The sequence below is a fragment of the Bos mutus genome, chromosome 23 (genome assembly GCF_027580195.1).
Source record: "Bos mutus isolate GX-2022 chromosome 23, NWIPB_WYAK_1.1, whole genome shotgun sequence".
NCBI classification, from domain to species: domain Eukaryota; kingdom Metazoa; phylum Chordata; class Mammalia; order Artiodactyla; family Bovidae; genus Bos; species Bos mutus.
In genome coordinates this window covers 9,083,067-9,095,506 of record NC_091639.1, presented here as the reverse complement: position 1 = coordinate 9,095,506, position 12,440 = coordinate 9,083,067, and the positions used below count along the sequence as shown (strand labels likewise).

Sequence of the window (12,440 nt, the reverse complement as noted above, 5' to 3'; positions counted from 1 at the left end):
GTCACTTCTACAGGCCTGTCCTTGGATTCCCCCTGGAGGCAGAATCTGATGAAAGAGAAGACTTCCGCGAGGTTGCAGGTACTTATTCAAGGCTCAGGCTCGTATAATCAGACTTCATCTGCTGCTTCCTCTATCAGTGAGAACAAGGTGTAGCTCTTCCCCTTTCTTTGCATTTCTAGCACTGCTCTAGCCGTGATCATCTTTTCTTATTCTATATCCGCATTGCTTTTCATATCATAAAAGTAATATACACAAAATCAAAAATTAAGCGGTACAGAAAGAGATGAAATATAAAAGTAAAAGATTTTCTCCCATCTCCCTGCCCTTGGGGTTACCACACTAATAATGATGTGCATACATTTCCAAAAAATGTTAATGCCTACAGAAGCACAATATGTACTATCCATCCATCCATGCATCTATTCACCTATCCACTCACCCCCCCGCTCCCCCCACCCACACACATACTATACCTCTTGATAAATGTGATTGTTCTAGTCTGGCAACTGGCAAGATGGTTTTTTCCTCCAAACTTCTCTTGACATTCAGATGTTGATCTGATTTCACTTTCAAGCCACCCTCCCCCTGATCTCCTGCCCTATGCTGGCAGGAGTGCCAGCCCTTGAGCTGGTCTTCCTACCCCTTGGCTGTGGTCAGATGCCCCAATCCCACTCGGCCACCCCAGACAAGCCCTCCCCCTCCCGCCCTCCCCCCTGCCCTCCCTCACCTTTCCAGCCTCTGCATGGTCATGGCCAGCGTTTTGTTCAACTCCTCGATCATCCTGCAGCCGGAGGGGTGCAGGGGCAGGGAGCCAGTGGTGGAGGGGAGGTGCTGGCCCAGGCTGCCGTACTGCAGCTGATGCTGGATCTGGGAGGGCAGGACGGTGTGGTGGTGCTGGGCCCCACCCTGCGGGCCACTCTTCTGGGCAGCGTAGGATGCCAGGGAGAGCTCTGGCCCCCCCACAGGCATACAGATCATGACTTTCTTTGGAGGTAGCGGAGGCGACAGCTTCACTGGCAAGCAAGGCAATTTCACGGGGGCACCAGGATCTGCAGCGGAAGGAAGGCGAGAGGCAGACGTGAGTTCAGGGGCATCAGGACAAACCTAGAACACCACGTGGCCCTCGGGATGGGGCCCTGAGATGAAGTGCATCAACTGCAGAACCGGCAGGTGAGTGGCACTCAGCGCCCTGTGTGAGTGGCACTCAACCGCCGGCTCTCACTTCCTGCTCAAAGTGCGCTGGGACCCAGGTGGGGGGGCATGTGCCACCCCGCTGTCAGACTGAGGCTCACCAGTGGGAAGGGGGGACGTGCTCTTCTGCGTATGGAAACCCAAGGATCTTAAAAGAGACCTTTTTTCAGGATATGTGCAATGCCGACAATTTTGGCACTGTAATGGGAAAATAGCCTCTTGGCTGGTACTTTCTAATAGGCATGGGATTAGAAGCCAGGCTGAGGTTCAAGTCCACTAAGAGCGTGTCCCTCCAGAGGTGACTGTAATGCTGCCAACCTTAATTCCCGCAGCTGGGGACAATCATCCCATGCTTTTTAGGATTCAAGGTCACAGAGCGTGACCAAGAAGCCCTGCTGCTCTGCTAAGACATCCCCTGAGCCTCAGTTTTCCCACCCATAGAAAAGGAGTACTGTCCACCCTCTAGGTCCATTATGAGAAGTAAATAGATTCACGTCTACACCATTTCCACGTGAGGGGATGAGAGGGTTGAGTCATCCCAGAGGAAGGGGCAGCTCTGCATAATCAATTCCTCCAAAGGACACTTTTTAAGAATTTTAAAAAACCCCCAAACAAGTTAGCAGAGGGCTTGAGTATAAAATATACCCAGTATAGCCCTTGATAGGTAATATCTACTTGCTTGCTTAGTCATGTCCGACTCTGCAACCCCATGGACTGTAGCCCACCAGGCTCCTCTGTCCATGGAATTTTCCAGGCAAGGATACTGGAGTGGGTTGCCATTATAGGTAACATATGTTATCTTAATTCATCCTGAAAAAAATATATACTAGGCTTCTCCTATGGGTTGTTGTGAGGGTCAGACAAGATAATGTGGACATGCTTTATAAACTGCAAAGCATGACATATATCTGAGTCCTATCATGAAAGGATAGGACCCTGGCCGCTCCTGTGAGAGTCCACCTGGCCTGATCCTTCCCAGCCTGGGAGGCAGAAGATAGAAGCTGAGAAAGCAACAGAGTGCGTGGTGTTTCATTATAAGTAGTTCAGTTCAGTTCAGCCGCTCAGTCGTGTCTGAGACTCCATGGACTGCAGCACACCAGGCTTCCCTGTCCATCACCATTATAAGTGACTTCCCGGACACCCACTGTACGTAAGTGGGTGAAAAAACCTGGTGATGGTGAATCAGGCAGCAGAGCACAGAGGTTTCCAAGGCACCATCCCACAAGTTTTCCAAGTCTGTAACATGGCCCTGTGGGGAGGGAAATGGCAAGGTCCTCCAGCTTCCAGTGTGCTATTCCAACGTGCGCAGCCCTGCATTAGTACTGAGACCCCGTGGGGAGGATGCAGAACCAGGCGTTAGAAAACCTGGATGCTCTGCTATTAAGTGTGTGTGTGTGTGTGTGTGTGTGTGTGTGTGTGTGTGGTTGCTCAGTCATGTCTGACTCTCTTCGACCCCATAGACTGTAGCCTGCCAGGTTCCACTGTCCATGGGATTCTCCAGGCAAGAATACTGGAGTGGGTTGCCATGCCCTCCCCTCCAGGGGATCTTCCAGACCCAGGGATCGAACCCTGGTCTCCGGCACTGCAGGCAGATTCTTTACCATCTGAGCCACCAGGGAAGTGCTCTGCTATTAACTGGCTAAGAAATATATCTATGCTTCTTGGGACCCAGGCACTTTTATATCTAAAAATCCAGGGGTTAAAAATGCCTCCTTTATCTCGACAGCATCTCCCTGAACACGACACTTTGCATCTCTCTGATGCATGATATTCATGGGTGAGGGGGGGAAACATAAGACCTCCTGCATTGGTAACAATAAATGGGGTACAGGCAAAGCTCTCTGCTTGCTGACTTAGAAATGGATGGGTCTTCTGCAGCCAGACTGATCGAGATGCAGTATATTCATAAATCTGTCTCCGCTGATGGAGTGGAAAGAGCAAAAACCAGTTCCAGAGAACAAGGAAAATAAACCCCAGCTATGTCACAGAGCTATAAAACCCAAGAGGACTGTATTTCCAAACAAATGACTTCAGACAAGAAAATGAAAACCCCAGATGACTTCTGTAGTGGATCCTGGCGTCAGAGCACTGCAGTCTATGCACAGAACGAGTCTGGGCTAAATGGATACACCCTGAGCCTCCCTCCTCACCTTTTCAGTTTGCACCAGCTGTAGCACCTACAGAGGCATTTGTAACTTTCTGTATCAGACAGTGTCATCAATGATAGTAGCACTTAGCATCCTAATGAACAAAAGTGATGTAAGAATTTCTCAGTCATTTGCCACCTGGTTCCAGTGAGTCAGAATCTCTGATCTCCTTTCGTGAATACAGGCATCCATTCAAAAACATGAAGAGTTTATAAGAAGCATATTTAAGTTTATAAGAAGTGTTCAGAGTCCAGTATCACAAACCAAAAGGCAGAGCACCAAAGAATTGATGCTTTCAAATTGTGGTGCTGGAGAAGACTCTTGAGAGTCCCTTGGACTGCAAGGAGATCCAACCAGTCAATCCTAAAGGAAATCAGTCCTGAATACTCATTGGAAGGACTGAGGCTGAAGCTCCAATACTTTGGCCACCTGATGTGAAGAACTGACTCACTGGAAAAGACCCTGATGCTGGGAAAGATTGAGGAGAGAAGGAGAAGGGGGCGACAGAGGATGAGATGGTTGATGACATAGTTAACAACTCAACGAACATGAGTTTGAGCAAACAACGGGAGATAGAGAGGGACAGGGAGGCCTGGCGTGCTGCAGTCCATGGGGTTGCAAATGGTCACACATGACTGAGCAACTGGACAACATCACCAACTCCTGAATCAGATTCCCTGGGCTGCTAGAAGGGCTCCACTAATCCCTTTGGGCCACCTTAGGGATTGTAAGGTAGTCTGGCCCTTTTTTGGTCAAATGCCTGGAAAGGCAAAAATGTGTTGACTGACCCCTCATGGTGAGAGGGACAGAAGAGTAACAAGTGATAAGGTTTAAATGCCATCAGCCTGTGTAGGTCTCCTGAACCAGCCTAGCAGATGGACACCACAGTGGACACTTCACGTGGTGAGCACCAAGTCCAGAACCTGCCAAAATCCTAAAAGAAGGGCCATTATCACATAGGCACCCCCAGACCCTGCCTTTGTTTCAGAGCCACTTTGCAAAGATACAATTTTGTTTTTAAGTGGATCCTTCCTGTCATCTCCCCAGGTGGCCTCGCGGAGATGCTGGCGACACTGGGCAGTGGAGGGGGCTGTTCACCAGCCACCTGGGTCACTTGGGCATGTCAGCTCTCCTGCAACTATATTCGATCTTGTAAAAGTCAAATTACACGTCAGGAAAGTGCTCTCAAAGAGTCAGAACTGCAGATGTTTCTATAATCATGAGAACACACATTTATTCCTAAGACCAGTATTTTGTTAGAAATGATTTTTAAGTTATGGATAAAAACATATCCTCTGGTTTATTTTTGCACCAATGTTGACTTGTGCTATTGCTCCCAGGGAGACCAAGCAACGAGAGGGCCAGAAATTGCTATCTGGGTGGTTGAACCCAAGCTTTCCACATGACAGGTGTAAAGAAAGGTGAGCGGGTCCGGAGGTGGACAGCAGAAAGGAGCCTGCATTGGATGTGCCCGCCAGGGAGGACTGCTGTTTGTGACCATCCAGGCAAAGGCTAGGAGGGAGTCAAATCAAAATTGCAAAGTCCTGGAAACAAACACACACATGCTGGTCTGGTTTCAGAACCCTGGAACCAGGGGTTCTCTCTGTGAGGTTCAAAGGCAGTAAATTTAGATCACAGACAACAAAAAACTGCATAGACTATCTCCCTATTAAGAGGTAGTACAGCAGAAAGTAACCCAATTCCCTGACAGCTCAGATGGTAAAGAATCCGCTTGCAATGCAGGAGACACAGGTTCGATCCTTGGGGCAGGAAGATCCCCTGGAGAAAGGAATAGCAACCCACTTCAGTATTCTTGTCTGGGAAATCCCATGTACAGAGGAGCCTGGTGGACCACAGTCCATGGGATCTCAAAGAGTTGGACATGACTGAACAACTGACTACAGACTACACATCAGAAACCAACATAACACTGTGAATCAATTATACTCCCAGTAAAAATATGTATTTGTGGATGGAAGATAAGATATCTGGGGTTTGATTCAAAATAATCCCATGGGAGAAGACTGTCAGAGGGTTAAAAGTGAAATAAGACTGGTCTAACCAAGGGGTACACAGAGGTTAACCATAATAATCTCTTTACCCATGTATATGTTTGGAAGTTTCCAGTATAGAAAAATTTTTAATAAAGAAAAAATAAACACTGCTTGGAACATGAAAAAAAAGAGGTAGTATATTCATGGTTGAACTAAGAAGTTCAAGCTAGATCCATGTTTTAAGAAGGAGAGATGAGGACGGCCACAGTTCATCTCTAACTCTCCATCCATCTGATGTAAATATTTATTCACCGTTTAAGGACATGCTCAGGTTTCTTGCATTTATAGTGATGGCGGTGGCTGGTCCAACCATCTGCAGGAGCATCCCCACTCCCCCATGCGATTCCCAGTGTACTTGCTGACACCTAAGGCTGTACCGCAGGTTTGCCCGATGGATGACTCTGATGTTTAACTGCTGCTCTCAAAAGGGGTGGCTTTTCTACCTATGCGATCACATTTCCTTTATTTTTTTTTCACATTTCCTTTAAATACTACAGAACACATGAGAATTAGATTTCATTTTCAGCAGCACTCAGAGATGGAGAACAATGTGCACAGATTCTCCTAAAGAAGAAAATAACCTGCTATGAACTCTTGGGCAAATGATCATCGAGCTCCTCCTTCAACACCTCTGCAATGGGGTGCTGTGCCTCTCACAGCCTCCTGTCCTGCTGCTGAGGGGCAGTGGCCAAGGACCCTCAGGGAACACAGCAGACCAAATTCCCACTCTGAAGGGAAACCTGTCGCTGGGACATTTGAACAATGTCCAAGAGGAAGATCCAAGGGCAGCAACTCTGTGTCCTCTTCATTTTCAGGGAGACAATGGATAGCCTCAGTCACATTCATCCATCCAGTTGTAAATCCACCCAACAGCAGCATCCATTTTATCCAAGCAATGTCAAGGAGACAGGCTTGGATGAAATCAAGCAATTGCAGCTAACGGTCCTCAAAAGATGTCTACTTCTTCCTCCAAAAAGTTGCATCCGTCACCACAGCTTTCAAGGTTCTCCAGTTTCCTTTCAACCCACTGCTGGCCTGATCTTTCTTGATTTCCCTAGCAGAATTGCACTTTCCCGACAAGCTGAGCCATTTGCCATGTCGTGAACACCCTATGCCTCGTATGCACGAGCCTCTCTGAACCCTGCTTCCTACTTCCTGGCAACCTCCCCTCCGATCCCTACTTGTCTTATTCATCTCTAAGGCCTGTCTTAAATACATCCTTTTCTACCATGCTTTTCCTGAGTCTTTCAAAAGGATTTGATCTCTTACTATTTGAATTTCTTTAGAACCATGTTTATACATCTTCAGATTAAACATTTTCTGTAGCTTACAACCATCTACAACTCTGAGAGCTGATAAGAGAACACTTTTTGTAAACTGTGTCAGGGTTGGAAGAGTACTTTGCTCATAGTGCAAAAAACACATAAAATACAAGCACCATTCAGACATAACAAAAGACAGAAATCCACGCGAGCTACAACGTGGATGAACCCTGAGGATAACACGCTAAATGAAAAAAGACAGCCACAGAAAGACAAATTGGGCTTCCCTGGTAGCTCAGATGGTAAAGAATTTGCCTGCAAGGCAGGCGACCCAGGTTCGATCCCTGGTTGAGGAAGATCCCCTGGAGAAGGAGATGGCAACCCATTCCAGTATTCTTGCCTGGAGAATCCCATGGACAGAAGCGCCTAGCAGGCTACAGTCCATGGGGTTGCAAAGTATTGGACACAACTGAGCAACTAACCGTAGTGAAATTCATAGAAACAAAGAGTAAAAAGGTGGTTACCAGGGTTAAGGAGAGATAAAGGGGACACTGTTTAATAGGCAGAATTTCAATTTCGCGAGATGAAGAAGTCCTGGAAATCCACTGTGCAATGTGATTATACATAACATTACTGACTGTACATTTTAAAATGGTTAAGGTGGTAAATTTTATGTTTTCACCACAAAAAGAAAAGTGCCAAGTGAATTAAATCTGCACCCTAACAGCACTACCAAAAAACGAAAGGTACTCTGCTGCAATCTTTGCCTTGATCACAGAGGTCAGAGCAGAAAGCATCCTTTTAAACATGTTTCATCAATAGACAGTCCTTAGATTCACTAAGAAAAGAATTTCTGTATTTTGAGAAAAGACAACCAGGACCAGAATACTAGGGAGAAATGGGTATAAAGATTAAACTCAGGTAAATTTCCCATTTCTTCAAAGTATCAGTTATCCAGAGACTGTGAACCCTAAACTTCTTTAGGAGGCTTCTGAGTTACTATCCATTTTTTTCTGTTTAAAAGCACAGTTGAGGTCCAGGGTCCCGAAGCTCTAATCATCCATTTTCTTGCACTTTCTGAATACAAAGCCAGGAAGGAAGGCAGGGACAGAGATGAAAGGAGCTGGGTGATTTGGGAGAGTTGGAGAGGAAGCTGAAAGAGAACAAGGAGGGTGGGACGGGATATTCTGGGGGAGAAATGGGGCCAGAGGGTCAGACAGCGACAGAGACACATGGTGAACTGACGGATCAGAATGTGATTGTAGAAAACCCACGGTGGACACTCTCCTCAAAACTAGAGAGGCAGGCTCTAAATAGAAACACTGGTTCTACCTTGACAAGCCCTGGATAAAGGATTCTCATTAGACACCTGCTGGGGCTGAAAAAATACCACAGGGCCTGGACGCTGTCTGGCAGAGAAATCTGCAGCTACAAATACTTCGTAACATTGAAACTAGCAATCAACCAGTTCTGGTGATACAGTTAAGTTTCTCTGTATTCCAGGCTCTAAAGACAGTGCTACAAAGTCACATTAGCAGAAGGACTTGTTTTTGAGGATCAGGAGGAGTTCCCTTTCTTTGCTGAATTGTGTGTTTCCAACGGTGGTCCAGTGCTTCCCACGCGATCGGCCCCATTCTTGATCCTCAGACTGTCTCGTTCTAGCACGTGCTTTGAAACCAACTCGACTACTTTTTCTCTTTATAGTCAACTGCCTTTTAAACGTTATTTTCAAAGGGCTGAATTTTTTTTGTCTTTGAGTTATACAAAAAAAAGCAGATTTTCTAATTTGTTAAATAGATTAAAAAGCAAGGAAGCCAAACAAGCCAACCAAAACAAACAAAACCCGAAGAAGACTAATGACTTCATTGTCACAAATGTTAAGAACAGGTATCTTAGTGGAGATAGCGTAAATTAACGGTGACAAGTGAGGACTCTGGAATAAAACGAAACAGATCGAGTCCATCTAGCTATGTCACCATGACTAAGTTATTTAACTTCTCTGAATTTCATTTTCCTCCTATGAAAAAGAAAGAATAAAGATGCTAGTATTGTAAATTTTCCCAAAAATGGCACCTGCCATTATTACCTAAGTGTGATTGTCAGACTGTGAAGCTCAGCTAGCACATAAATTGATTATCCTTCATTGCAATGGCTCCTGTAGGGTACCTAATCACAGGTACCTTATGCAGAAGGAATAGATTATTCAGGCAATGTTTAACATTTGATTTCTGGAGCCAGGATGGCTGGAGAGGTGACTGACAAAGAAAAGTAGGAGACAATATTTTTTGCTTCTACCCCTCTTTTTTTCTGGGGTCAGCCATCCTTCTAAGAAGGATACATTTGGAAAATTATTCATCTCAGATCATACTGGTTACGCAACGAGCTCTGCTGGGCACTGTGTCCTTCCAGAAAGGAAAGGAAGTTAATGCCCAGCAATTCCTGATCCTATATTACATCCGCTGCATGCATACTGATGTTGGAGATAAGCTGGATGAGGATAACAACAAGAGAAGAAGAAAGATAGTTTGGGAGAGCGAGCGGGCTTCTATCTACTGGCTGAAGAACAGAGAAAATGCATGAGACAATCTCCAAGTTAATTATGGTTTTCTGGATTAAATGGAAGCAAATGCCAAAGCAGAGGAATTTCTGCATATCTTTCCCTGCATGTACCCAGCTGCAGTCCAAGTCCACGTTCATGCTTCCTCCAGCATCCACCGGACCATTAACCACTGTCACTTCCTATTAATCACGCATGGTGTCTTTCAAACTGTTGTCTGTTTCCTTTTAAACATGTCAACAGAACAACAGATACTGAGAACACGCTAAAACTCCTAAGTCTCAATTTAGAGTTCTGCTAGAATTCTCAGTTTATTAATTCCTTCTGACACGGCCCAGATGTCTCTAGAGTAATTAGTAACCGAACAGGGTTAATGTGGCTGCTTCGTGGTGATGCAGATTCACTGTGACGGATGGTTCACTTACAAAAACGAAGCAAGTTCAGTCAAGTTTAATCCCGAAGGGGAAGCACCACACTTGCCCCCTGTATACATCTGTGCCTATCTCGTCATCATCGTATTTAAGTGGCTACCAGGTACAATACGGTCAGAGATCATCAGCTTTCACATATTTTTTAAATCCATTTGGCCCAAGCTCTATGGAAGTGAGATGTACAGATAATGGGTAAAATTCACTCTCTCGGGGAAAGAACAAGGGGAGCCAGAGAGACAAGGCTAACAGAGCGAGAGAGTCCTGTAAATGCCAGGCTTGTGGCTGAAGTTCTTAATTAGGTAAATAAATTATAGGGCAGTGTTTGTTTTTTAAAAAAATACTGTCAATTCTTTTTATTTTTTTTTTAAAGTCTTCTGGTGTGGGCCATGTTTAAAGTCTTAACTGAATTTGTTACAATATGACTTCTGGTTTTCATGTTTTGGTTTTTTGGCCAAGAGGCATGTGGGATCTTAGTTCCCTGACCAGGGATTGAACTCACACCCTGTGCCCTGGAAGGCAAAGTCTCAACCACTGGACCGCCAGGGAAGTCCCTGTTAATTCTTCTTTTAAAATGTCTTATCTGCTCATCCATTCTCTCTCTTCCCACTGCCATCAGCTGATAATTTTAGCTTCTGTTTCAACAAATGGAGCGGCCTCTCAAAGTGTCTCCCTGCCTTAAATTGTTCGATTGAATTCAACTAAAGCTTCCGGAGAATGAGGCATACAGGTGGCTTCACTGGCTTCTCGGTTCGGCTGTCAACCTCCTCTTCTTCTGGTTCATTTTACACAATGACCCAGGAATGTATTTTAAAGTCTAGTTTTCACCCTATCACTCACTCCCCAGCTCAAAATCCTCCAAAGGCCACCACTGCCTAAAATCAAAATTCTCACATGGTAGGTAGGAGTAAACCCTCTCTCTCAACACAGCCCAAGAAGGCCCCTCCATCCCAGCTCTGCCTCCTTGTCACTGGCCTGAAGCAGGGCCACCTCTGAGCCTTTCCTCATTCTCTTTAAGTCCATCATGCCTTAAGGGTGGGCTCAAGTTTCAGGCTCTCCAGGAGCCTTTTTAGCAGACTATGCTAAACGGCAAGGATTACACCTGATGGTAGTTATTCTGGCATTCTATTTCTGGAAATTTAATGAGGATATATTCATAATTGTATATATATCATATACATATATACTGAGCTGTCATATTTTGATACCTAGCACAGTATTCTGCCTACAGTTAGGTGTGCTGAATAAATATGTACTATATACAGGAGTTTACTTTTTTCAATATTTAAGCTTTCTCAAGGGAAACTTGGCCTCTCAGTCTTAAAATGTACACAGACCTTAAAAGTACATAATTTAGTTCTAGAATCAGAATGAGCAATTCTCATACCAGGAATAAGTGAGGAAAAACTCAGAAATGCTTATAAAAATACATGCACATTGTGGAGATATTGAGTTTTTTTATAATAAGGAAGATAGAAACCCCTTAAGGGGTCCCTCATTTAATTGGGGTCCCCTACAATGTAGCTAACAAAATCACTTTTTGGAATATTTTAGTAACATGAGGACCAGTTCATAAGACATAAGTGAGGGCAAAGAAAAAGTAAACTAGCATTTCACTTTTTCTGTTTGATCAATGACAGACAGTGGTTATCTTTTCAGGGAGGCTTAAGAAGGCTCTTTTCCTTTGTGGTTTTCTCTGCATTTAAATTTGGGAACACTAAAGTGTTACTACTGTGTTGAGCGGTTTCTTTAATTGGAAACTTGCTCTTTTGAACCACAAACACTGACTTGGATGGGTATGTACTTTGATAGAGGAGCCTGACACAAACTTCTATTTGAATTGTAACTAATAAGCCTCCGCGTTATGTGAGAGATGTCCTACGGCCATGGAAACAACAGTGATTGACTTAGGAATCGGGAAACAGGGTCTAATGTTGGCTTTACTGCAGAATTCCCGCCAGCCCTGGAAAAGTCACTTCTTTCCTTGAACCCCAGTTTTTTAATGATAAAATAAATGGATATTCTTGCACCCTCCTTCCATCTTACAAAAATATATAGGGATCAATTAGAAACTATTTATCAAAATAGCAAACATATAAAAAGGAAATCAGTCAGTATCATGTGGGATTATTATCAAGGTTGGAGAAACATCCCTCTGAAATCTTGAACCTCCGATTATACCACAACTTTAAACCACTAAGTGGTACCCGATTCATGTGCTAATGTACAGCAAAGCGCAATTCCACTAAATGCCCAATTTAATAACTGGAGGTGCATGTGTTACCTAACACTGAACAATGAATTTTAAAGTCATTTCAGGTAATTACAAAATATTGAACACAGTCCCCTGTGCTATATAGTAAATCCTTGATGCTTATCAAGCTTATCTATTTTCTGTAGAGGTTTGTATCTGTTAATCCCGTTGATAATCTGAAAATATATATATAACTGAATCATTTTGCCATACACCCGATTAAAACAGTATCATAAATCAACCACACTTCAATTAAAAAGCAGTCATTTTAGGACAACATTCCTCTTAAAAGTATTTTCCACAATATTTTGCAAATTACTATCTTTGCTCCCACCCCCCCCCCCCAAGAGAACAGCACAGGTATACATTTTAAAAGAAGAAATACACTGGGTTTCAGATGAAGTATTCAGAGACAAAAAATTGAATGCTTTAGCAAACTCATGATGAAGAGAACAGGTGCTCCTCTATTTCCACGAAGATTTGGACAGTGAATCTAACCCACCTAGACGGGCAAACACTCTTAGCCACATCAATGCCAACGGATATA

At 44.2% G+C, this 12,440-nt stretch overlaps 1 protein-coding gene across 1 annotated transcript in view; it reads right to left on the bottom strand.

Annotated features, from left to right (window-relative positions):
- The window catches only part of LOC102281286 (phosphatase and actin regulator 1), a 254,955-nt gene that overhangs the window by 56,544 nt on the left and 185,971 nt on the right, over nt 1-12,440 (bottom strand). The window contains 1 exon segment of the mRNA XM_070361372.1: nt 728-1,049. Within this exon segment, the coding sequence (XP_070217473.1) occupies nt 728-1,049 (322 nt within the window).